This window comes from Sorex fumeus, unplaced genomic scaffold (assembly GCF_029834395.1).
Source record: "Sorex fumeus unplaced genomic scaffold, SorFum_2.1 ptg000043l, whole genome shotgun sequence".
NCBI classification, from domain to species: Eukaryota; Metazoa; Chordata; class Mammalia; order Eulipotyphla; family Soricidae; genus Sorex; species Sorex fumeus.
This window is the reverse complement of record NW_026606100.1, coordinates 40,039,667-40,065,914: the sequence shown is the minus strand read 5'-3', so window position 1 is coordinate 40,065,914 and position 26,248 is coordinate 40,039,667. Positions and strand designations below refer to the sequence as shown.

Sequence of the window (26,248 nt, the reverse complement as noted above, 5' to 3'; positions counted from 1 at the left end):
ATTCCCATGATTTAAAAATGCTCCTTGGGGCTGGAGAGATAGCACAGCGTGTAGGGCGTTTGCCTTGCACGCGGACGACCCAGGTTCTATTCCCAGCATCCCATATGGTCCCCTGAGCACCACCAGGAGTAACTCCTAGGTGCAGAGCCAGGAGTAGTACCCCTGTGCATCGCCAGGTGTGACCCAAAAAAACGCAAAAAAAAAAATTCTCCTTTATGTGATTTAATGTATACTGTCTGGCAGTGTGACCTTCCCTCCACTAAAGCCCCCATTTTCCCTCCACACCCCAGCCTTAACAGGCACTAACAAATTTACTTCATATTGCTTGCTCCAACAAAACTTGACTGGCAAGTGGAATCATCAGAAAATAAACCAATAGAAGTCAATTTGTGATGACTAATTGGTATATGGCTTTAACATATGTAAATAAATTCAAAACATAGCATTTAAAAACTGCTATATGAAATAAAAATTTTAAAAATTTTTTTTACATTTTGGGCCACACCCAGCTGTCTTCAAGGGCAAAAAATAAAAACTAACAATGACCTAAAATAAATGTACACACAATAAAGAACACTGCTTCACATGTTTTATTTTGTCATACATTCTTCTAGAACCGGGTTCATTTTTCCAGTTTTGTAGAAAAATAGATGTTCCAGCCACCATTTACTTAACTGTTTAGTCTTTAAGACCAATCATTATGTTCCCTGGAAAGATGAATAAGTCTCATGACTAACTCATTTTCTTAAAATTCTTTAAGACAAAGAAACTTTTACTCCCAAAGCACAGTATTTCAACAGCAGCAGCCAACATGGGGTTTTAGCAGCTTAACTTTACCCCCTAAATAAAGCTTTGTATAAACCAGTGATTTTACTACAAAAACACTGTCCTTGAAAGAAAGGAGTGGCAGTCAAGACACATCAATGCAAAACTTGGAATGATTACATCAGAAACATGGCACTTACAAAAGGTAGCTTATGAGAATATTCCACTTAGGAAGTGGTTACTTTTGTGTTCGTTCTTTACACCCTCAAAAAAAAAAATTTCTTTTTGCTTTAAAAATTCCCCTTAAATGTGTTTATAAAATTTTGTACCCAAAACAAGTGCTTAAAAAAAAAAACAAAAAAAAAACACCTGTGTTAACAACTCTTACAATTCAGACATATATAGTTTTATAACATCTAAGACTGCAAGAGTTAACATATTCAGTAGCTCTCTGGTTTAAGACGACCTCCATCTCCTTCACTTACAAAACGCTTTCTGCCCCTGTAATGAAAAAAATACAAACATAAAAAACATATAAATTCTGACTATAGATAATAAGGATGAAAAAAAGGAATTATACTTTGATTACTCAAGTTTAAAAGTTTTTCATTTTTAAAAAGCATGCATTTAATGCTTTTGAGAAAACCACTGATCTATATCTTAATATGATATATAAACTAATAATTTTTAAATAAAAGGTTAATTATTATTATTGATTACTCTAAAATAGAGTAATAATTTTTAAAGGCAAATACCTTTAAGAAATTAATACTTATTTCTACTACATTATTAATAACTAAAAGTTAAACATGTAAGCCAAACAGAAGGTACCAATTCAATTTAATATTATGCAAACTACAGCTATAACCCTATTATTTGACCACAGACCAACCTGCACAGGCATTCAAGACACACGGAAATGTTCACTTCACCCAAATAGGCAAAGAAAAAAGAACATAATAGCATTCTATGGTATGTAGAAAACTTAGTTATCTCCTCAACTAATCCTGAAGAGTAAAGCCACAATGAAAAGAAGCCAGATTTCAGAAATGCACGTTGGCCTCGCAGTAGGTTACCAGCTCTGGGCCACCCCAGGTGGGAATAGGTTTTGTGCCTTGGCCTGCTCCCCCTGGCAGCTCAGTGGCCGCCTTCCACCAGAGCCCATTGGATAGTCAGGTTTGGGCCCGCAGTGACGAGACACGCAGGGCCTCATGGAACGGGGGTGGAGCCGGCCCTTTCCTCCCCACCCCAATGAGACCGTGAGTTGCTGCCCACAAACGGCCTCTCTGGCTCCTGATGAAGCAGCTTAATGGCCATGATCCCAGAGACTCAGGAACAGATCTCGGAACCTAGCAGGTTTTGGCAGGAAATCTCTCCAGATTAATTGTTAAAATTTTGGAATTTCAAAATTGCGCAGCCACTACTGCAACCGTGCAACATCATATATTATTCATGACCAGCAATGGAAAACAAATTGTCTACTATTGCCTTTGCGGCAGATCTGAGTGTTGGGGTAAAATCCCAAATAATAAAGGTGGGTGTGGTGTCGAAATGTTGAATGTGATCAAAGTATAGAGAGAGTGATTTGGAAATCATCTGCCCCACAGGTAGGGGGAGGGTGTGGGATGGGGGTATACTGGGGTTTTTGGTGGTGGAGAATGGGCACTGGTGAAGGTATGGGTGTTTCATTGTATGACCGAGACTTAAACCCAAAAGCTTTGTAACTGCTCTTACGGTGGTTCAATAAATAAAATTATAAAAAATGGGGGGGGGGGGGGGAAAGTAAGGTGGAGTTCATGCCAAATTCAATCAGCCTAATCAGTGGCTGAATAAATAGCAGTACTCCTACATAAAAAAAAAAAAAGAAAAAAGAAAAGAAGCCAGATTTTTAACAGGCTAAAAAAAAAAAATGGGTTTAGAGCCAGTACCAGGAAACTGACCCCTTTTTATACTAATTGGAAACCCGTTATATTTTCTACATGTAAAGAAAACCTTGAGACCATAAGACAGAACTAAACAACATATATAAGTTACCATCACAGAGAGATCCCCATATCAAAGCCATTATAGTACATTCTACCATTTTCGTTTCCTTCTCATAATGGTTTCTAAACGCTAAAGCAACTACCATTTGAGGCATAAATAGATTGAAAAGCCCGTGCCCTAGAGTAAACACAACCAGCTTAGAATTTTCTTAGTTGCAAATTTTTATAACATACAGCCTATGATATTTCATTTTAAACTTTAGGAACCAAAACTTTATCAAAAACCATGGAGTTAGATCCTACTAGGACAAATAAGATACTCCTAAAAATCACATATACTTTCTAGTGAGACAATTGTCCATTCAATAAAAGAGGAAAAGAAGCTACACAGAGCACAGGGAATGAATCTAGATCATTAAAACCAGAAAAAAGGTAAATTCATCCTTGGTTTCTTATACATAACTATTAAAAAGATACATTAATCAATAATATTTAAGCTACTTAAAACAGAACCTAGTATACAGAACAGCTCCAGAAAATTTATTTCTTACAATAAGTTAGAACTTCGTAAGTTATTCCTGAGTTATTATGTTATTATGCCTCCTTATATATTTATAAAGAGGCAAAATAAACTTTGATATTTTCTACATAAAATCAAAACAGAGGGCTGGAGAGACAGCCCAGCGGGTAGGGCGTTTGACTTGCATGCGGCCGACCGGGTTCGATTCCCAGCATCCCATATGGTCCCCTGAGCACTGCCAGGAGTAACTTCTGAGTGCAGAGCCAGGAGTAACCCCTGTGCATCGCTGAGTGTGACCCAAAAAGAAAAAAAAAATAGATAATTTCTGCTTGAGTGACTTCTGAGAAGCCATTACTTTTCTGATAGAGCTAGAATAACAGAAAATTAACTTAGCCTCCCAAACTCTTCAGCTAGTATTTTATGCTCATGAGATATTTAAGAATACCTTGAAGGACAAAGATCTCTAAGTTGTTTGGAAATTATTCCAGTCTGAAAACAATCTTCTACAAATCGTTCAAGCACAGAGTATGAATGTGGAACATCCAAGTTAATGTCTGGAATTTCATTGTAAATTCTTTCATATCCCTAAAACAATGAAATTACAAACACATCTGTTAGTTCATATAAAATACATAATGACATATAATCCACCATTATCAAGGTCAAAGTTCTAGAAAAACTGAAATACCTTAAAATTTGTGAGGAAGTACCAAACTTTAAAAAAAAAATCACTGAAGTGCTTTTCTAAGACATGATTCAAGAGGTTCAAATATAAACATTACCATTTGGCCTGAGCAATAGAATAGCAGATAGGCATTTGCTTTGCACTTAACCCATGTGGTGTGGCCCAAAAGCGAAACAAATTTAATAAACACTACCATTTTTAAAAAGCTATAGGCATATATTACCAAAAATACATAAAATTCCAGTGAAAACTAATTCTTATTCAATAATATATATTTAAAAGTATTGCCTAAAAAGTGTTCAAATATAATATACTTACTCTTTTCATTTGGTCTAAAGTAATGGTAGAAGATATCCAAAGGGATTTTAATAAATCCAAAATCATCTTAAATGTACTTTCTCCAGTTGACTCTAAAACCATTATAATGGCCTAAAAAATTAATGAATTTTAGGTCGTTAGTTTATACATGGAGAATTGTATCATCTCTTTTATATAAAATATAACTATAAACCATTATAAAATTTAGAAACAACTTTCTTCTTTCACAATAAACTTTTAAAAGAAAAAAATTGTATGTTATTACTAAGAAGTAAGTCACCAATACAAATAATGTACAAATTGCATTGTGCTATAAAATCAAAACAAAAGTTGTGTTTAATTTTTATAATGAAAACAATGATGTAGAAGAGAAATTTTGAAAGAATGCCCCTTATAGGCAAGAGAGATAGTATAATGGGTAGGGCACTTGCCTTGCATGTAGCAGATTTGGTTAGAACCCCAGCACCCCATATGGTCCCCCAGGTCTACCAGAAATGATTCCTGGATGCATAGCCAGGTGTAAATCTGGAGCACCACTGGGTATGGCCCCCACAAACAAAAACCCCCTTTATAATTATGTCCCAACACACCAAGTACCTGAGAATCAGGAAAGGAGGTATAAAACTTATACACTGAAAACTGTAAATCACCATTAAAAGAAGAAAAAAGGAATCGGGGAAAATATTCCACATTCATAGCTTGAAAGAATTAACATCGTAAAAACTGTTATTCTAAAATTATTATTCAAAGCATTATACATATTCAGTGCAATATCTATGAAAATTCCAAAGGCATTTTTCAAGGACCTAGAACAAACATTACTAAATTTGTATGGAATCATATAACTCATTAAGTAAAAATGACTCAAAACTCAAAGCAGAAAAATTATGGGAGGCACTGAATTCCCTGACTTTACATTAGAAAACTATAGTAATCAAAAGTACACACTGGAGAAGAAATGGAGACACATTCCCTGCTCATGGATTGGGAGGATTAACACTGTCATAATGGCAATACTCCTCCAACACTTTATATAGAATCAATGTGATCCCTGTAAGAATACCCATGACATTTTTCAAATATATCAAACACTTATGGAACAATAAACCCCACGAACAGCTAAAGCAATCTTTGGGCAAAAGAAGATGAGAGGCATCACCTTCCCCAACTTCAAACTCTTCTGCATAGCAGCAGAATTAAAACAGCATCATATTGGAATAAAGATAGACATGCAAACTAATGGAATAGAGTTGAATATCCTGGCACAGACCCTCAAATATATGATCATTTAATCTTAAAGATCTCAATTTCAGACCTAAATCCATAAGGTTCATGGAGGAAAACGTCCATCACACTGAAGCAAAAGGTACCTTCAAAGATGGACCACCACTGACCAAGCAAGTGGAAGTAAAGGTAAACAAATGGAACTACATTAAACTAAGGAGCTTCTGTACCTCAAAAGAGGACTTGCTGGGATGCGAGATGCATGCTGAAAGTAGACTACAGACCAAACTCGATGGCCACTCAATACCTCTATTGCAAACTACAACACTCTAAAGGAAAGAGTGAGCAAAAGGGAATGCCCTGCCACCGAGGCGGAGTGGGGGGCAGGGCTACTGGGATCATTGGTGGTGAAGAATGGGCACTGGTGGAGGGATGGGTACTTGATCATTGTATAACTAAACCCAAGCAAGAAAGTTTGTAAGTATACAACTGTACTTCACGGTGTTTCACTAATAATAATAATAATAAAAAAGATACAGTGGCCAAGATAGTAAGCCAGCCCATGGAACTGGAAGAATTATTGACCAATATCCAACTGAATAAGGGGTTAATACAAAGGTACTGGTAGAACTTTACAAGAAATAAACATTCAACCCCATAAAAAAATGGGGAGAAGAAATGAACAGAAACTTCCTCAAAGAAGAACTATAAATGGCTAAAAGGCACATGAAAATACGTTCTACATCACTAATCATCAGGGAAATGAAAAACAAAACAATGAGATATCCTCTCACACCACAGAGACTGGCATACATCAAAAAGAACAAGAACAACCAGTGCTGGTGCAAATGCAGGAATGAATTAAAGATCTCAACATCAGACCTAAATCCATAAGGTTCATGGAGGAAAACGTCATTCATTGTTGGTGGGAATACTGACTGGTACAGCCTTTTTGGAAAGTAGTATGGGCATTCCTCAAAATAATTAGAAACTATAGCACAGTGGGTAGGGTGTTTGCCTTGCATGTGGCTGATCCGAGTTCGATTCCCAGCATCCCATATGGTCTCCTGAGCACCGCCAGGAATTATCCTATATGGATAATTCCTGAGTGCAGATCTAGGAGTAACCCCTGTGCATCACCAGATGTGACCCAAAAAAAGCAAAAAAAAAAAAAAAAAAAACCTAGAAACCTCCATATGACTCTGCAATACTACTTACTTCTGGGAATATGCCTAGAGACCCAAATACACACAGTAGAAATGGCATCTGCACATCTATGTTCATTGTGGGACTATTCACAACAGCCCAAATCTGAAAACAACTCAAGTGCCCAAGAACAGACAACTGGGTAAAGAAACTATGGTACATCTACAGAATTGAATACTATGTAGCCAACAAAAAAAAGAAGTCATGAAATTTTCTTATAAATGGATAGACAGGAAGAGTATCATGCTTAGTGAAATGAGTCACAACAAGAGGGAAGGACACAGAATGACAGCACTCATTTATGGGATATAAAAAAAAAACAAAACATACTATGAGGCCAATACCTAAGGACAGTAGAATGAGGACCAGGAGGGCTGGCCCTGTTGGAAGCCTGCTACAAGTGGTGGAGAAAGGGCAGTTAGGAGGAGAGAAAGAGAGACAGAGAGAGACAGAGAGAGAGGGAGGTCTGTGGTAGAGGCAGACTGGGAGACTGGGAATGGGGAGCTGAATAGGGGAAACTGGTGGTGGAAAATGTACACTGGTGATGGGTGCTGCAACACTGTATGACCAAAATCCAATCATGAACAACATTGTAATCATGGTGGCTAAATTAAAAAGTGTGTACTTGAATAAAATCATACTTTCAGAACAATGGGATAGGCCTAGAAGGAAATGCTTAAATCTATGAACAGTTTACAACAAAAAAGTTAATTATAAAAAGTAGAGGAAAGAACGCCTCATCAACAAATGGTATATGGAAATGTGATAGCCACGTGTTTAAAAGAAAATGAAGTTAGGCCCCGATTTCACATCATAAACAAAATGGATTAAAGACCTCAATATTAAAACTGAATTTATAAAATACATAAAGGAAAGCATAGGCAGAACTCTCCATGATCTTGAGTTTAAAGGTGTCTCCAGTGATTCAGCGCTACACAAAAGCATAAACAAACAAATAGGACCAAAAAGTTTCTGCATCATGAAAAAGACTATCACTAAATTAGACATCCTATTAAACGGGAGAAAATAGTCACACACCATAAAGCACTCACAAAATTTAACACACCCCGAATAAAATTACCCCAACAAAAAATGAGAGGAGAAGCTGAACAAGGACTTCCTCAAAGAAGATATGTAAGTGGACAAGCACACAATGAAGTGCTTAACATTAGGGAATTAGGGAAATGCAAATCAAGGGGAAATCCATTATCGTCTGACACAGATAAAAATGACCTGTATCAAAAAGTTTGAAAACAGTGTCATAAAGTAAGTGTGTCAAAAAGAATCCCTTACTCCTTTTTCCACTGATGGGACTGTGTGGATCTGACAGTCCTCTATGCAAACAGCACAGAGACTTGTCAAAAAACTTAAAATAGAAGTACTTTATAATTAAGTGACTGATTCCACTCCTTGGGCCCTATAATAAGAACATAAATTTGAAAAAAATATGTTCAATGAAGTTATACTAATCCAAAATCTGTAAGCCATCCTAATGCCCAAACACAGATGAGAGAATAAAATTTAGGCATATATAGCCAATGGAACACTGTTACAAAAAAAGATAAAATCTTGCTCTTTGCTACAACTTGGATGGAGCCAGAAGGTATCATGTTAAGCAAAATAATTAGGAAGAAGGACAAATGGTAGATGAGTTCACTCATAAAGCAGTACATAAACAAAGCAAGACAACAGACAGAAGCCAATGAAAACCAGCCCTTGAACTATGACACCATAACTGAGGCTTATCAAATAATGTATAGGGAGGGAGGATGAGGGATACTAGAAGTAACAGGATAGTTATATAATGATAGAGGATTTTGGCACTTTTATGGAGTGAAGGTACAGTAGCCTTGTATACCAAACACAAAATAATGTTGTAAAACATGTTACTTCAACAAAAATAAAAATTTTAAATAGTAGTTATTTTTAGAATGTCAAAACAGTCTTACTTCATATACAAGTTCATGATGAAAATGAGGTACTTCCAGTTCCTTAAGGCAATGTTCAGCTTCAGATATGTCTCCAGAGAGTAAGTACTCTTTCAGCAGCATATCAATCTATTACATTTAAAAATTGAGATGTTATTACAAGATAAACTTTCAAATCTGTAAGGATATACAGGTTTGAAACTTCTTAAATAAAAAAATCAATTTTAAATGGTTAATATTAAAAATTAAAGTTCTTCGGTGTGCCTTAATAATTATTCAGATCTACAGAGACTTAAGATGTGTAAGGTCTGAGTTGTGACTATGTTCAATGCCTCAATGCTCCCTATAAAACAAGGGATCTTAACTACCACTAGAGGGCAGTAACTGTAAGCCTCAAAATTCTTAACACTTTTATCAAAATGTTAGTATGTGAAAGCATTGGAAGTCAAAAAATGAGAGATGATAACAGAATTTTTTTACACAGGGAAAATATTTCTATGGTTTCTCAACAATTATCTTGAATTGTTATACATATGTGGGGCCAAAGTGATAATAGTTAGTACAGCGCTTGCCTTACACGCAGCAGAACTGGGTTCAATACCAGGAATCCCACAAATACTGCCAGGAGTAACCCCTGAGCATCCAAAAAAAAAAAAAAACCCCATATGCTGCAAGCATGAAATTGCAAACACTACCTCCTTTTCACATTTATTTAAAGATAAAAGATATAACTGTAGTTTAGGCTCATTACCAGTAAGTGTAGATATATATATTATTTTTTAACTATCAAAAATAGTAACATGAAAATTACACTCAAAAAATCAAAAACACATGAGTTATAAAACTTCCAATTTGCTTAAAGATATAACAGTAAGGGGCTTAATAATTTTATGATTCTTGTTATAGAACAGAACTTTGATACCAGAAAAATAAAAAATGTACAGAACATAGAGGATTTTAATATAACAAAATCAAGTTTGTCCTAAAGCATACACAAAGATAATTTTTATATCATTTTAACCAAATTCCTTACAAAAATCTACCACTCTGTTCTAGTATTCATGATTTATAATAAGACCATCTTGTTTCCATTGCTCATATAAAAAAAATTAACACAGAAGTCTTGATTTTCAACATTTAAAAAATATATAAAAATCAACCACTCTCGTCTACTATTTATAACTTTATATTAAGACGCTCTTGTTTCAAATTGTCCATATAAAAAATGTAACTACACGTCTTTTTTCAACATCTAAAAAATACCAAGCATAAGAAAAAGATTTCCTTCTTCTTCATACGAACTTCCTGTAATTATTCCTGAAAATCCTTTCAATGTAACATAGTTGTGGGAAATCCCAAAAATTTATTAACAATTATGTAACTGTACAGAACTTATAGCAAAACAGTAAAAAGCTAATATAAAAGAATTATTCCTTTCCACTTGTTGTAATGAAGCTGAACTTGTTATCAAGTTCCAAATCCCCACCCAGGGTGGTTTCTAGTTTATATTCAATTGAAAGAGGCAGGCTATTCTGTGCGAACAATTTATATTAATTTGTAATAATTTGGGATAATTTTAATGTTATTCCAAAATTAGGGATAACATTAAAATATACATTACTTATAATTTTCAGTAAAAACACTCCTCTAAGAGAAAAACAACATAAACTTAAAAGTCTTTTTTAAAAAAGTATTTAATAAAATGTTGGGAATAATTTTTTTCCTCTATAAATACCAGTGTGGAATAGACACAGAATAGATACATTTACAGAAGTTTCAGATTAGCCATGAGTGGGTGAAAAATCCTTCACTTTCCAGCTGCTGAAAAGCTCCACACAGCTCTAGAATGCCACGCATTCCAGTTCCCTGCTGCACTCACATGCAGAAATCAGGTTGACTGGAGCAGCTATTAAGACTTAGGGCCAAACTTTCATATAACTGAAAGTCTTGTTTTCAATCTCTTCTCATTTCCTTGCACACAGATTTGTTCCTGCCTTAGAAACTGAGTTTAATATACACATTTTTCAACCAAGATGTTAGGCACCCTGAAAGATAAATGCTTTACTTTAATGATTGCTTTAGTATACACTATTTCTTTACACAGAATAGGCAGTCTGTTTCAAATGAATATAATCCCCTGGGTGGGGATGAGGAAGCAGCTAATGAGAACCGTTAGTTTCTTCCTCCAGATAGTCCTTAAACTATGAAAAACAAAGTTTTCTTTCTTTCCTCCATGCAGCAGTTATGTTTTGTTTTAACACCAATTAGAGGAAACAGTTTATCCCCCTAAAAGAATACAGACAAATTAAGTTAGAGACAACACTAGTAGTTACCTCTTTAACAAGGTGATTAACAGGCTGCTGCCCACCTCCAGAGCCCCACACACTGTCTTTGCGCTTTCCACCTTTAGTCATGCTCAGGAGCACAGTCGCCTTATCCAGAGCAGCTCTATATTAAAAGCAATAATTTTAAAAATAAATTATATATGTAACACTTAAGACGGGATGGAGCGATAGCACAGCGGGTAGGGCGTTCGCCTTACACGCGGCCAACATGGCCGACCCGAGTTCGATTCCTCCGCCCCTCTCGGAGAGCCCGGCAAGCTACCGAGAGTATTCGATATGCCAGACACAGTAACAACAAAGTCTCCAATGGAGACGTTACTGGGCCCGCTCGAGCAAATCGACGATCAACGGGAGGGCCTTTTACCTTTAACACTTAAGACACATTTAAGGTGAACCAAATTAGGGATAATATTAAAATATATACATTATCTGTGCAGTAAAAACACTCATCTAACATAAAAACACCATAAACTTGAAAGTGTCTTTAAGAAACTATTTTTTCAAATAAAATCTGGGAATAAAAATATTGCTTTTCATGTTAATTTTTCTTATGCTTTATTATTTCCATTTGTTAGCCAAAAGAAATCCAGAAGTACTACACTAGATTTAGATGTTAACTGTTACATTTTACAAATAATTGACCTACACTTAAAGCACTGAGAAGGAATATTTCTCACATAACTAGTACTGACATGGATCCATGCCTTCCCACTGAGAAGACCATTCACTAGGAGCTGAAGTAATCCTATGAAGAGCTACACTACTAGGTCCAAATCAAGGTTTCTAGGAAGTTAGGTAAAATCATATGCTGTTAAGGTCTAAATAGCATATTAAGCTTATACCTTAACAAAAAATAAAAGTAAAAAACATGACCTAATTATATTAATTCTATGGCCGACAAATGCAAAATACATTAAAAATTAAGCTCCTCTGTTAATATTGGCAATGTATTCAAATATTAATTACAGAACTATTAAACCTGGAGACTTTAAAGAATAATCTAAAGTCCAGTCCTTTCTTTATAAAAAGGAACAGACCCAGGAGCTAAAGGCTTAGCTAAAACCCAGAATTTCTTGGGTCTTGATCAACAGTATAGTATGTACTATTCTAGCCTTACATGTGGCCAACCCTGTTCAATCATGAGTTCAATCCCTGACACAACACATATGATCCCTGTTGCTGAGTCCCTCTAGGAATAAGCCCTGAGTACCATTGGGTATAGCCCCAAAATAAAAAGAAATAAATAAGTAAATATATTTTTAAACCCAGAAACTTCTGTAAAATACTATGTTCTTCCTTTACATCCTGCAGACAATTTCCTGATGCTATTTAACAGTGGAGAATACACACAAATAAAAAACAGATGTCCTTAATGTCTGATTAATTCAAGTGTCATTTCATTAGAATCCTGCAGAATTTTCCCCAACTTTGGCAATCTAAATAGGGAAATTAATTTACTTACCTAGCCTGTACACAATCTACTGTTCCTTTGTAACTATCAATATAGGTATTACATAAAATTCCATCTCCAACAGCTCTCGCAATAAACTGGCCCACCAACTATATAATAAGAAAAAAACAGAGCTGTATAAAAAATCTAAAATAAACTTTTATCAGACACCATTTCTAAATACATAATTGATAATGATTGAATTGAATATCCTAAGACATATACCCACAAAAAATAGAATTAAAACACTAATAGTTTATTTTTGTTCACCTTTTTTAAATATTTTAATAAAAATTCCCTAATATGAACTTGCAGTAGTCATTTTCAAAGTGTATATTGATGTGAAAAGAAAAAATTTATCATTTCAATCACAGTTCAGTACTTTATATGGACTATGTCATACAAAAGCACTAAAAAACTACATTTAAGAATTAAACTATCTAAACTACATTCCTGTTTCATGTTCCTGCCAGATGAAAAACTTTATTCAAGTAAATAACAAATACATATTTTTAGTTTCAAAACAGAAAATCATTTAGAGTATCAGCATGGCATTAAATCTAATCAAAATAATAAGGCTTTGAGGACAGAATCTAATAGAACATAACAATGAATATTCTATTTCCCCCACAAATCTGTAATAAGGAAGTCTTATTTACAATTATTTTGATATCAAGCAAATTAAATGCCCAGTTTTGATAATTTGTGTATTTTTTGAATACTAGCTCACAAAAGTTTAATAATATACAAACAACAGAAAACCATGACTTGAAAATTTTACAGAGCATGAGGGTGGAATTGGCTAACAAAATTTTTTTAATCATTTTTTTTAAAAAAAATGAAATGCATAATATAATAAAATGCTACTGGGTTTCTTTGGTAAGATAAAAAGTTCAGTTTTTCATTTACCAAAATTCCTACACATATGTACCATTTCTATAATTACTAGAACAAGGAGATTATAAATAAAGAGAATCATACAAACCTGTGGTGCTCTAGGAGTATCCAGTGCTAATTCAGGCAGATCTTTCAGCAATTTGTCAAATGATTTTTCTACATCATTTGTGCTCATTACTGTCCCACACAGGTCGGAAAGAAGCTTAGATGTCATTTCTCTATGACTAGCTTTTCCTTCCAATGCCAAGGACACAGCCAACACTGGTACTCCACTTTTCATTTCACCAAGGTTTAAATCTCTTAGCATTTCCTATTCAAAAAACAAGTTATGTTCACTACAATTTTGTATTTAAAATATCAAGATTTTATCCATATGCCATTATATCTCTCCCTATGAAAAATAATCAGAAAAAAAGTTATTTTTATGAGACAGGATAAATACATTTCCCCTGGCATTTAGAAATTGATCAACTGTCAAGTTTCAACTGTCTTAGTGGTTTACACTAAATGTCAGGGAAGGTACCTAGTTAATTGACTTTATATAATACTGTTAACTTCAGTGTCAGGAGTTAACTGATCTGTCTGATAATATTTATAGGAATTCTGTATAAGCACTTGTGGAGTTTCAGTTTATATTATAAACTATTCTCAAATCTTTTCAAAAAAGAAATTTTGCTTTCATATAAAAATTGTATAAGGAATTTAAATTCTACTTTTCAGCTATTTTTCTTTTTTGGTTATTTGGGTCACATCCATTGGTGGTCAGAGTGCACTTTTAGCTCTGAGATCAGGGATCTCTCTCCTAATGGGATGTGGGTCAATATGCAATGCCAAGGAAGAAATCCAGGTAAGTGACATGTAAGGCAAGTGCCATACCAGCTATACTACCCAGCCCCTTTTCTGCATTTTTCTTTTCTTGAACAACATAGTTTATTATTAATTTTATGCGTTTTCTGTATAAAGTTACTGTACCACCACCAAAATGCTAGAAACCTTGTACCATTGTCCCTACATCTCTATTCATACCACTCTTCCCCTTCATGACTTCACAACCTAGTTCTGCTGTCAGAATCCAAGGGTTTATTTTCACTGGATATTGTCCATATCCTAGTTTTTCATATTAAATTAAAAATTAGATTTCAGTTATTTTTAAGATTAAACAGGATTATGGTTGATAAAATTTTAATTTCCCACTGAAAATACAATTTCAGTAAGTATTTTTTACCACTCACAATGCGCTGGATGTTACTGGATTACCCACTTTTATAATATTAATACTCACACCAAAACCTGTGAGCAAAACAGCAGTATCATACTCACCATATCAAAAATACCAAAAAAAAAATCTTTTGCTGAGGAGATATAGCTAGAGTACCCAAACTTCAAGTGGAATATTGGCAGTATAACTCTAGAGACTAAACTTTAACTCAGAGTACTTTCCCCTTTATTTTGCTTGGGTGGGGGGGTGGAAGGGAGAGGGGAGGTTGCACACCCAGTGGTGCTCTGTTTGGGGGACTGTATGCAGTGCCAGAATTCAAATCAAAGTTGCAGTCAGAGCCACATGCTTAAAAAGTACCTTAACCTTCACACTCTCTCCAGCCCTCATACTTTCCTTTCGATTGCAAATTTTCTCAAAAAATTTAAACAATATACAATAAGATGGTGCAGAACTATTTTCAGACTCCTCTTTCCATGCCTTTTATGATCATGAAATAAGCTTGAACTCATTTCCTTTTAACAGGATACATCTAAAATACACTTCAATCATCTTACCCTGGCAAACTTTTAACCATCTTAGATGGTTCAGAAATCATCTCCATTTAATGTTTCCAAAACATTCTTTTTTTTTTTTTTGCTTCCATAACATTCTACTCATAGTAGTACTTAACCATTTGTTCTGTGCTATGTTTCCAACGTAAGAGGTTTCCAACAGTCCTTGCCAATACAAAATTTAAACTATTCCTATATAATAGAATGGTTCATATTGTAAGTTCAAAAATTCATCAACTTATTTCCCTCACTTAAGGGAACACAACACAGGAATAACCTATTATTATAAATTACTCCAAATTGCTGAATAGATATTCAATTCTTACAAATTTGAAGGTACCAAACCACATAGTACCATTTTGATTCATTTTTTAACTAAAATTCCTTGATTCAAAAGAAAATACTTAGGGGCTGGAGCGAGAGTAGACGGTAGGGTGTTTGTCTTGCATATAACCGACTGGGTTTGATCCCCATCACTTATATATGGGTCCCCTGAGCACCTCCAAGAGTAATTACCGAGTACAGAGCCAAGAGTAACCCTTGAGCACCACCAGATGGGGCCCAAACACAAAAAAAGAAAAGTACAAAGAAAATATTTAATCTTATCCAAGATCCTTCTATGTTTGCTTTTAATAGCATTTTAAATTTTCTCTCCTACATGAAATAATATTAGCAACTTAAAACTTACCGCAACTTCATTAGTATCTCCATGCTCAAAATATTCCTGTATGATCGGTGTTAATGTCTTCTCAAATGCTCTCTCATCCAAAGGCAAAACTACAGTTTCATAAACACAGTTCTCCTAGGAAGGGAAGGGGAAGTTATACATTTAATGAACAAATAATAGAAATTGAAACTGTTCCATAATTTTATTTTACAAATGGTCAGTAATCCCCTCTCTTGGCAAGACAAAGACATGCCATAGATTGTGATCACATATAAAAATAGAATCTATATCACTGATGTTTTACAAAATCTAAATAAACCAATATACAAATTATAACTATTAACCACAGCAATATAACTTACTCCCAATATCCTTCATCTCATGTTCTTTTTTACTTAACTCACAAAACCAACCCTTCAGTGACTGGAAAGGAATCACATGGTATTCCATCATGCTTAGCATATTCTGTCAAACTTAATTTTTTCAAAAAGTGAAGTATGTATGAAAGCTGTCATGATTATTACCATAACAAAAATTTGCACAACAAAAAATCAATGTTGTACTAACTAAAAAATATCTAATAAAGGATTATTCAACTGAAATTTCAGGAAGATCTCCGTCCATTAATAATACATTATAATAATAATACAGTCTCTGTAAAAATGCCCCTAAATGTTAATATCAATTTGCCCTCAGTCTAACATAACACTTAAAACACTATAAATTAAGATTATAATATTTAATGATATTCTATAGTATTATAATCTGACTGGTTTTAAATTTTCTTCATGTTCTTTTAGAAGTATACACATATCCATTAAAGTTGATAAGGACATATATTAAAATATATAATAATAAATAATCTGAGTCAGAAAGATAGTGCAAAAGAATGGATATTATTTTTCATGTTTAAGGGCCCTAAATTCAATCCCTACCTCTTCATGCACCCCCCCCGCCACCAACATTCCAACATCATGAGATAATGACCCTGATGGTATCCAGCACTACCACCCTAACTGTAGGAGTAGATCCAGGCCCCAAAACAGTGCTGATGGTCATGCGATGCCAGAGATCAAACTCAGCTCCCAAAATATGCAAGACTGTCTCACTGTATTTTAAAAAAGTGAAATACTAGAGCCAGAGAGAGAGTACAGCAGGTAAGATGCTTGCTTGTGTGCACCCAACCCAGGTTCAATCCCCAGCACCATTTAAAATTTCACCAAAATCCACCAGAGTGCAGAGCCAGTTGTAAGATCAGAGCATTGTGTAGTATGGACCAAAAAAAAAAAAAACCCCAAAATGAAACAAAACAGTGAAACACTGATACCTGGTCGTCATCATAGTTAGGATCTTTCACATCCACTTCCTCCACATCATATACCTGTCCAGGTGTTCCCCAAACACCTTTGCCACCTGCACCACCTGAAATGATACAGTAAATTGACAGGGCAATAGTTCAGTTAAAATTTGAAGTAGTTATACATGTACAAATGTTAAATAGTAAAAACTGTAATTTCTATAGTTATTTTCCAGATTAAGTTATACTTTTATTGGAACTAATCCTACCCGAGCAATAAGACAAAAAGATATTAAAAGTATACAGGACATTGCTCCCTAGGATGGAGTAATAGTATAGAGGGTAGGGCCCCTGCCTTGAATACGGCCAGTCTGGGTTTGATCCCTGGCACCACCTATGGTCTCCCAAGTTCCACCAGGAGTGATCCCTGAATACAGAAGCAGGAAAAAGACCTGAACAGTTTGGCACTAGGTTTGGGGGGGATAAAAAAAGCAAAAACGGTAAACAAATTGGTAAAGGAAGCTAATTATATTTTATAAACTATCAATTTTTAAATCATCACTATTTGTGGACAGCATTACAATATACAGAGAAAACCTAAAAGACTCCAATAAAAAGCTTTTCGAATAAGTGGCAGTGGCAGACTACAAATTTTATACAAAAGAAATCCTTTTCTTTATATATGCAAATTAAAAAGCAGAAAGAACAATCACGAAAATAATTCCATTTACAATTTCATTAAGAAAATAAACACTTTCAGGGCTGGAGTTATAGCACAGTGGGTAGGGTGTTTGCCTTGCATGCCAACCCGGGTTTGATTCCCAGCATCCCATATGGTCCCCTGAGCACTGCCAGGAGTAATTCCTGAGTGTATAAGCCAGGAGTAACCCCTGTGCATTGCCAGGTGTGACCCGAAAAAAAAAATACTTTCAAACTTTAACCAAAGAGATGAAAGACCAGTATGCTGAATACTGTAAGACACTGATGAAAGAAACAGAAGACAAGACACAAAGAGGTTGAAAGTTATTCCATGTTCGTAGGTTAGAAAAAATTTACATTCTTAAAATGGTTATATTATCTAAAGTAATGTACAGTCAAAACGTAATCCCCATCTGAGGCTGGAGAGATAGCACAGCAGATAAGGTGCTTGCTTTACATGCAGCTGACCTGGGTTTTATCCCCCAGGGATAAAACATCTCATATAGTCCCCTGATCACTGCAGGAGTGACTCCTGAGTGAAGAACCAGGAGCAACTACTGAGAATCAACAGGTGTGGCTCCAAAACTAAAACAAATGTAATTGCTCCAAAAATCTCAGCAAAAATGAACCTGTACAAAATAAAACTATACAAAATAAAACCTATACAGTCACAGGCAAAATAATGAAACTATACCATGGACACCACATAGAAAAATTCAAAATGAATCTAAACAGACATTTCGCCAAAGAAAGGTGACAAATGTGCACAAGAAAATATTGTTATGTGCATTGCCAGGTGTGACACAAAAAGGGGAAAAAAAAACTATGAGGTACTCCCTAACACCTATAAGAATAGCTATTAACAAAATAACAAGTACTGGAGAGAATAAACATTTATACACTATTGGTGGGAATGTAAATCAGTGCAGTCACTAGAAAGCAGTCTAGAGAGTTCTCAAATAAACAGAAATTCTATATGACCTAATTGTCCTTCTGGGTATTTACCAAAAAATTATAAATATGTCAACTCAAAGAAAAGCAGACACTCCCATATTTAATGCAGCATTACCAATAATACCCAAGAACTGAGACATAATTACATACTGAGTACTAGATAAAAATATGGTATAAATATATAATGGAATGCTATATTCAATGACGAAAAGAGATAAAATTTTGCCTTTCGTAACATAAAGTCCAAAGGAAAAAGTACAAACTCTATGATTTCATGTTTTAAAATATACAGAAAATATGGAGCGATAGCACAGCGGTAAGGCATTCGCCTTACAAGCGGCCAACATGGCCGACCCGAGTTCGATTCCTCCGCCCCTCTCGGAGAGCCCGGCAAGCTACCGAGAGTATTCGATATGCCAGACACAGTAACAACAAAGTCTCCAATGGAGACGTTACTGGGCCCGCTCGAGCAAATCGACGATCAACGGGAGGGCCTTTACCTTTACCTTATATAGAGAGAAAATAAAGTGATAACTAAATAATAAATTTTTAAACTCTAAAACTAGTGATCACAAAAGAGAAGTGGAGGGGTGGTATTCAAAACATAGGGGAGAGACATATTTTCAATGCAGCACATGTGAAATTTTATTATGGTGTAATACATTAATAAAAACATAACGGAATGTATTTTAAGAGTACATCTAACTGAGAAGTATTTCAAAGTAGGCAAGACAGTGATGCAGATGGCTTAGCAGGTTAATAACAACACAAAAGGATTAAACAAAGCATATAGGATCTGAAACCATAAAACACAAAGAAGAAAACATAGGTAATACAATCTTTAACAATGGCTGTTAGTTGGGGATTTGATTCTAAGAGTAAGATAATTATACTTTATACCACTTTTTATTCAGATCACTACTTTTTCAGTAGAGATTGTCTTATATGCTCTATAATAAGTCTCCAAAACATCAACTTAAAATACTTCTATAAGTTAATATATAAAAGGCAGATGGCTTATGCCTGATGATGCAATTTAGTAGTAAAGTGCGTGTGTGAGGCCCTGGGTTCAATCAGCAACATGGCAAAAAACACATAAATGAAAAATATTATGCTCTTTATTAGAAGCAGAAATAAAAGGCAGATGCTTAAAATTAAAAAGAAAAGAAACAACGGCAGAGATGTGGTCCAAGTAACAGAGCATGTATCTTGCATATGCGAGGACCTGGATTCTATCCCTAACACGCACTTCTACCAGCACTGCCAGGTGTGGATTAGGTATCCTAGAACCTCCCAGAACTTCCAGATGTACTCTCACAATAATTAAAAAGTAATTAGGGCCATTGTGATAGTTCAAAAGGCTAGAGCACATGCTTTGCACTTAAGAGTCCCAGTTTTGATTTCTGGTACTGCAAGAACCCCTGAGCACCACCAGGAGTGATCTGTAGGCCAGGAGTAGCCCAATTACAGCCAAGTATAGCCAAAATTTTTTATTTTTAAATTTTGAAAAAGAAAATTATTTCTCTATCAGTGACCTACCTTTCAAAGAACACAGGAACATTAAAAAAAAATCTAGGCTATAAATTGAGGCTCTGAGCATTTAGACATGGGTGAAATCTCCAAATTCTATCAAAATCCTGTAGACAGGAAACTGACAAAAACCTCATTCAACAAACATCTATGCACCTACTTGGCTTGTCACTTGCAAAGCAATGAAGATCCAGGAGTAAAACAGAACCATCCATTCCAGCAAACAAAAAGGTCTAAAAAGATCTCAGGACCAGATTTAGAATAATTAAAACTCTAATCCAGGTATGACCCATCAAATATATATTTATCATGGAGTTTTAACAATGGGCATGTTTAGATTAGGTAAAATGTTACAATGAATTTCTATTTCAAGTAAAGTTAATAGTACATGCACAAATTCATGATTTTGAAAATTATTAGTATATTTCACTAGAAATGAAAGATAAAGTTCTACTCAAAAAACTAAATTACTCAAGAAAAAAGGCTCAACTTAAAAAGGGGATGGATTACAGATATACATTCACTGTCACTGTCACTGTCCTTCCGCTGTTCATCGAATTGCTTGAGCGGGCCCAGTAACGTCTGCATTGTGAGACTTGCTGTTTCTGTTTTTGGCATATCGAATACGTCATTGGTAGTTTGCCAGGTTTTGCCGTGCGGACAAGATACTCTCAGTAGCTTGCTGGGCTCTCCGAGAGGGGCGGAGGAATCAAACCTGGGTCAGTGTGCAAGGCAAATGCCCTACCTGCTGTGCTATTATATAATAATACATACAAACCATAAAACCTTATGTTATTACTATTTCACTTTCTCTTTTTCCTAAGACAACAAAACTGTAGTTTACAAGAAACAGTATATTTTTTCCAGTTGCTTTTTTTGGGAAAGAAATATCCATGAAATACACAAACCTTTTTTTGGTAGTCCCCTTCCTTTTCCAGATCTGGATCGCCTATCTAGTAACCTTCCCTTAGGACTGGTTGGTACAGTCACTCCACTTCTAAGGGTTTCACTTCCATTGTCACTGACAGAATCACCTCTGCCAGAGTCCCGGGATGAGTTTTTACGTAGTCGCCTTTTTGCCTTGGCATTAATTCTAGCTTCATTAATGGAGGTTGCTGAAATCCAATTTCCATTTATCTCATTCTTTATTTCTTCAGTCCCAGCATTTTCTTCATCACCAGAAATGAGAGAGTCACTTAAATTATCAGGATCTTAAAGAAGAAAATTAAGAAAATTTTAGTAATTATTGTCTATGCCATATGACAAACAGGATTTTTCATATTATCTTAGAAAGCAAATTAAGACATTAAATTTTAATAAGGTTTACTGAAAACATGTTAAATTATATGTTTAAAGCATAAAACCTATGCTAATACAAGCAACAAATTTAAACCAATCAACGAACAACAGTAAGAAAAAAATCTTGAAATAAGGGATATAAATTAATATTTACAGGCTGTATACTCTTATTTACCAGACACCTCACTGGAAACTTTGTCATTTCCCCATAAGTTTGAAAACTGTTTATTATTTTATACAGGTAAGTAAATTAAGGTTGCAAATGTTTAAATAACTTGACAGACATCTCAATAAGATTAAAGATTCTTGGGAAAAATATTACTGATCAAAAAAGCATGTACGGCTTTTTCTGTAAGGAAGTGATAATATGTGATTACTGGAGTACTGATGCTTTATTTCTTTCAAAATAAAGTTTATGAAGTCTGGAGTATAGTTTAGGTGCTGCATATCTTTGCAGGTATGATACCATGGGTTGGATCCCTGGTGCTGCCCAAATGCACTAAACACAACTCCAGCAGCCCTGCTGTTTATCATTCCAGCACCACAATAAAGAATGTGATCTCTGGCTCACTGAAGCTAGGTGTGTCTAACTACAACTAAAAAAAAATGTAGCACTGTAGCACTGTCCTCCCATTGTTCATCAATTTGCTCGAGCAGGGCAAAAAAAAAAAATCTCCATTTTTTGAGACTTATTATTACTGTGTTTGGCATATTGAATGCATCACAGGTAGCTTGCCAGACTTTGCTGTGCGGGCGAGATACTCTAGGTAGCTTGCCGGGCTCTCCGAGAGGTGCAAAGGAATCAAACCGACTCTGCCGGGCCGGCCGCGTGCAAGGCAACTGCCCTACCACTGTGCTATTGTGAACACTGCAATCCAGTGTGACCCTGGTGGGCCCTACAACCACAATGAACACAAGTATCACAACTAAAGAGTGTTACCAGTGGCAAACACCAAGGCTGAGTGTGTGAGCTCCACAAACAATATACCACATGTCATCCCCAGTATTAACAACATAGGAAGGACAGGGGGGAAGATACAACTTGCTTTCTAGTCACCATATCAGAGTCCTAACCAATCTCTCCCAACTTAGTTACTATTACTTACCATCCTTGAAAAGTATTTTATCCTATGGAAGGTTTTACATTATCCCCTGAAAGATAGCGATGCACCTGCAATTCCCATGGTTTAATATGAAATCCTTACTACTCTTTTCAGTTATCAAAATCCTTTAGGATATATAGTTTGTCTTCTTCCATGAAAACTTTCCTAACAACTCTAGTCTCAGTTTAACATGAATGCTCACAGTTTACTTACTACATCACAAATACTACTTTACTATTATTATTTTAATAGCAATAGTCTTGGTCCTTCAACTAAGAGGCATCACGACTATATGTCTCTCAATATTCTCAATGCTGCTGATAGGTTCTTGAAAATCAGGAATCCAAACAAAATAAAAGCAAGTCCTAAATCAAATCATTTTACACTGCAACAGCTAAGATTTCTTTTTTCGTCAATACGAAATAAATGCATAACAGAACAACACTGGAAAACAACCAGGACCTGCTACACTTTATATCCTCAGCACCTAGCAAAGCATTCTTCATATTATCAGTTCAAATACTCATTGAGATCACATGGAAACACCTAGTTTTACTCTGAAAACATTGAGAATCTATCTGAAAAAAGTAATAGATCTAATCAATTAGTTACAATTGGAGCAGAGTTTTTGTTCATTATGACTAAGTATAGTCTATGCTGTTTAATATTTTTTTAATTCCCACGTGTAACTAATTACAATGTCAAATCTGAACACAAGTCTTAAAATGTTTTGATATTTTGAAACTAAATATTTATGGAGCGATAGCACAGCAGGTAGGGCATTTGTGTTGCACTCAGCTGACCCGGGTTCAATTCCTCCGCCCCTCGTGGAGAGCCTGGCAAGCTACCGAGAGTATCCCGCCCGCATGGCAAAGCCTGGCAAGCTCTCCAGGGAGTATTCAATATGCCAAAAACAGTAACAAGAAGTCTCACAATGGAGACGTTACTGGTGCCCGCTCAAGCAAACTGATGAACAACGGGAGGACACTCTATAGTGCTACTGTAGTGATGATGGCCTGACACAAATATTTAAGTCAACCAATAAAAAGGTCAGATTAAAAATCTTTACAATTCTTCACGCAAGTATAAAAGGAATAAACACTACAGGAATCAAAAAACAGTCCAATTACTTCATCTATCTTACAAGTAGCTTCCCACCTTCAGTCTTTACAGCATTCCTTATACCATTTTGGAGACTTATTTTCTAAAATATACCCCACTGGAAGCTGTTTGACCTTATTCCTACTAGGTGAAAATAGAGTATAAACTGACAACTTTCCAATTTATGGTCCTTCACAATCATGCTCGTATCACCATAAATGAACTTAGTCAGATTTAAAATCATATGGGGATTCATTTGACAGAGGAATATAGACTATAAAGAACTAGACCAACTAAGAAAATATTACACCAATTCAACCATAAGCTAGTAGCTCTGGCATACATGATTTAACTTTTAAAAAAAAATGCTTTTAAAAACACTAAAGAACAGTAAAACAACTTTTAGACTAGAGGAAGACACTGGGGTTAGGAGGCTGAGTTTGGGACATCATCATAACTATCATCATAACTAAACTACTATGACTATTTGTAGAAGTAGTAGTCATAACAGCATAACTACTTCATGACCGTTATTGTTACCTATTAGATACCAGGTTTGAAGCTAGTACTTTTCATACATGATCTGGTGTTATTGTAAATCTCAATTATGAAGCAATTTACCCTCTTTTACAGATAGAAATTGTTTCATAGAGATGTATATATTTTAAAAGATTACAGTCAATATTATAACTGTGCTACTGAAGAATCATGAAAAAACGGCTAATTCATTAACACCTAAACTATTAGCAAAGATATCAAAGCTACCAATTTTCCTGTAGAAATAACTGAATTAATAAGCAGGTTCACTATACTCCATCTCCATCACAGTTTATTAGAGAATAAGAAAATATGGACTATAAAAGAAAAACAGGAAAAATAACATGAATTTCCATAAAATAAATTTCCCTAAAAATTACACAAGTCTTATTTTTTATAACCTATTTTCTTATAAGACTTTTTTCCTTTGGTCACTTTCATGGGGTCCACTCACAGAGTTGCTAGGTGCTGCGGTCACACTAGGACTGGGACTCAACATCAAACATGGAAGACATGTGTTCTATCACTTGAGTCACATCTCTGGCCCTGAAAAAATTGTTTTTTAAGTAAAAATGGTAATTTTTTAAGTAAAAATGTTTAACGTCAATGGCTTTTTTAATAAATTCTGGTATGGCTGAAACTTGCTCATAAAACAGTCAAGGTTAAATAAAATTATCCACTTAAGAAATACTTACCTGTGGGGTTTACATTCAGTATCTGCTCATTTTCTATATCCATTGTTCCTTAATTTTACTTGCACTGATTAAATCACCAAAAATGGAAGTCTTCCTTAGGATCTATTTATTAATAAAGAAAACAAAACTGTTTCAGTCTCTTTCAAACATAAGGTAAAACCACTTTGGGTGGGGGGTGGGGGGTGGTGAGGGTGAAGGGAGCAGGGAGCACAACTACGTTTAAAAAAAGAGTTCATTTTTGTTTCAGGGTATCTTATCTAACTGGCATTTGTCTTCACTCTTCTTGATAAGTCTGTGTCCTTTTGGACCAAAGAGATAGTACAGGGGTAGAGCTTTTGCCCCTGAACGCCGCTGACTGGGGTTCGATCCCAGCACTATATACAGTCCCCCCGCCCGCCAGCAATAAAACAGGACAAATAAAGTCTCTTTACCTAGGTGTACCAAGTACCTCTTTAATTGGAAATTGAAAGTTATATTTTTATACAATTATTTCAAGTTAAAGAAATACAAATGCACTCCCAACATTCAGTAATACCAAGCCTCATAATTACTCTGATATGCAATACTAATATTAATATATGATATTAATACTGGGCATTTTCTTACCAAAAAACTATGGAAATAAAAGGATTATCTTATGTAAAAGTATCATGTGATTTGGTTTTTCACAATACAACATATCTGAAGACATATCTGCAATTTCATTACCTAAGTATGTATATATAGAACTATAAAACTTAAGACTGGAAAAATTTGTTATTTTCTCTAGCAAGAGTATTTTGTTTTGTTTGGGAGCCACGCCCAGTAATGCTCAGGGGTTATTCCTGGCTCTGCACTCAGGAATTACTTCTGGCAGCTCCTGGGGGACCATATGGGATGCCAGGGATAAAACCCAGGTAGGCTAAATGCAAGGCAAGCACCTTACACTCGCTGTACTATCTCTCCAATCCCTAGCAAGTGTATTTTATAACTTGAGGAAGCAAGTTTAGGTTTACCTATTTAAGGAAAAAGAACAATGACATTAGCATCTCAATATTTTATAACTTGGTTTTAAAAATACCTAAAATAATGCTGGAAAATTCTGATTAAATCAGAATTTTGATCACTGAGTCAGTGATATAAATCCAATATTATTTTAATAAAACTATCCAAACACATTTTCATGAAAAAACTTAGCCAGAAGATGTAACCAAATATTTCAGAATCCCTCTGTAAATATTTTTACATGGCGTTTTAAAGCTGCATTTCTCAACCATAGCCATCTGGCTCCTTA

General features: G+C 35.1%; 1 protein-coding gene across 1 annotated transcript; it reads right to left on the bottom strand.

The window, feature by feature from the left end:
- Window positions 1–567: 567 nt before the first annotated feature.
- PDCD4 (programmed cell death 4) lies at window positions 568–25,117 on the bottom strand. The gene is made up of 11 exons (XM_056120531.1): window positions 24,976–25,117; window positions 21,149–21,451; window positions 17,088–17,182; window positions 15,782–15,895; window positions 13,412–13,633; window positions 12,439–12,536; window positions 10,965–11,079; window positions 8,653–8,760; window positions 4,274–4,384; window positions 3,716–3,855; window positions 568–1,266 (listed from the first exon to the last, which is right to left on the bottom strand). The coding sequence occupies exons 1-11, from the start codon at window positions 25,016–25,018 to the stop codon at window positions 1,206–1,208; spliced, it is 1,410 nt and encodes a 469-aa protein (XP_055976506.1). The 5' UTR covers window positions 25,019–25,117; the 3' UTR covers window positions 568–1,205.
- Between the last annotated feature and the right edge of the window lie 1,131 nt (window positions 25,118–26,248).

Coding starts and splice junctions, on each gene's coding strand:
- PDCD4 (XM_056120531.1), bottom strand. CDS start 25,018: ATGGATATAGAAAATGAGCAGATACTGAATGTAAACCCCACAG. Junction 13,634..15,781: donor GAGATACTAATGAAGTTGCG/GTAAGTTTTAAG, acceptor TTTTTTGAATAG/GAAATGCTAAGAGATTTAAA. Junction 4,385..8,652: donor ATCATGAACTTGTATATGAA/GTAAGACTGTTT, acceptor TTAATTTTTTAG/GCCATTATAATGGTTTTAGA.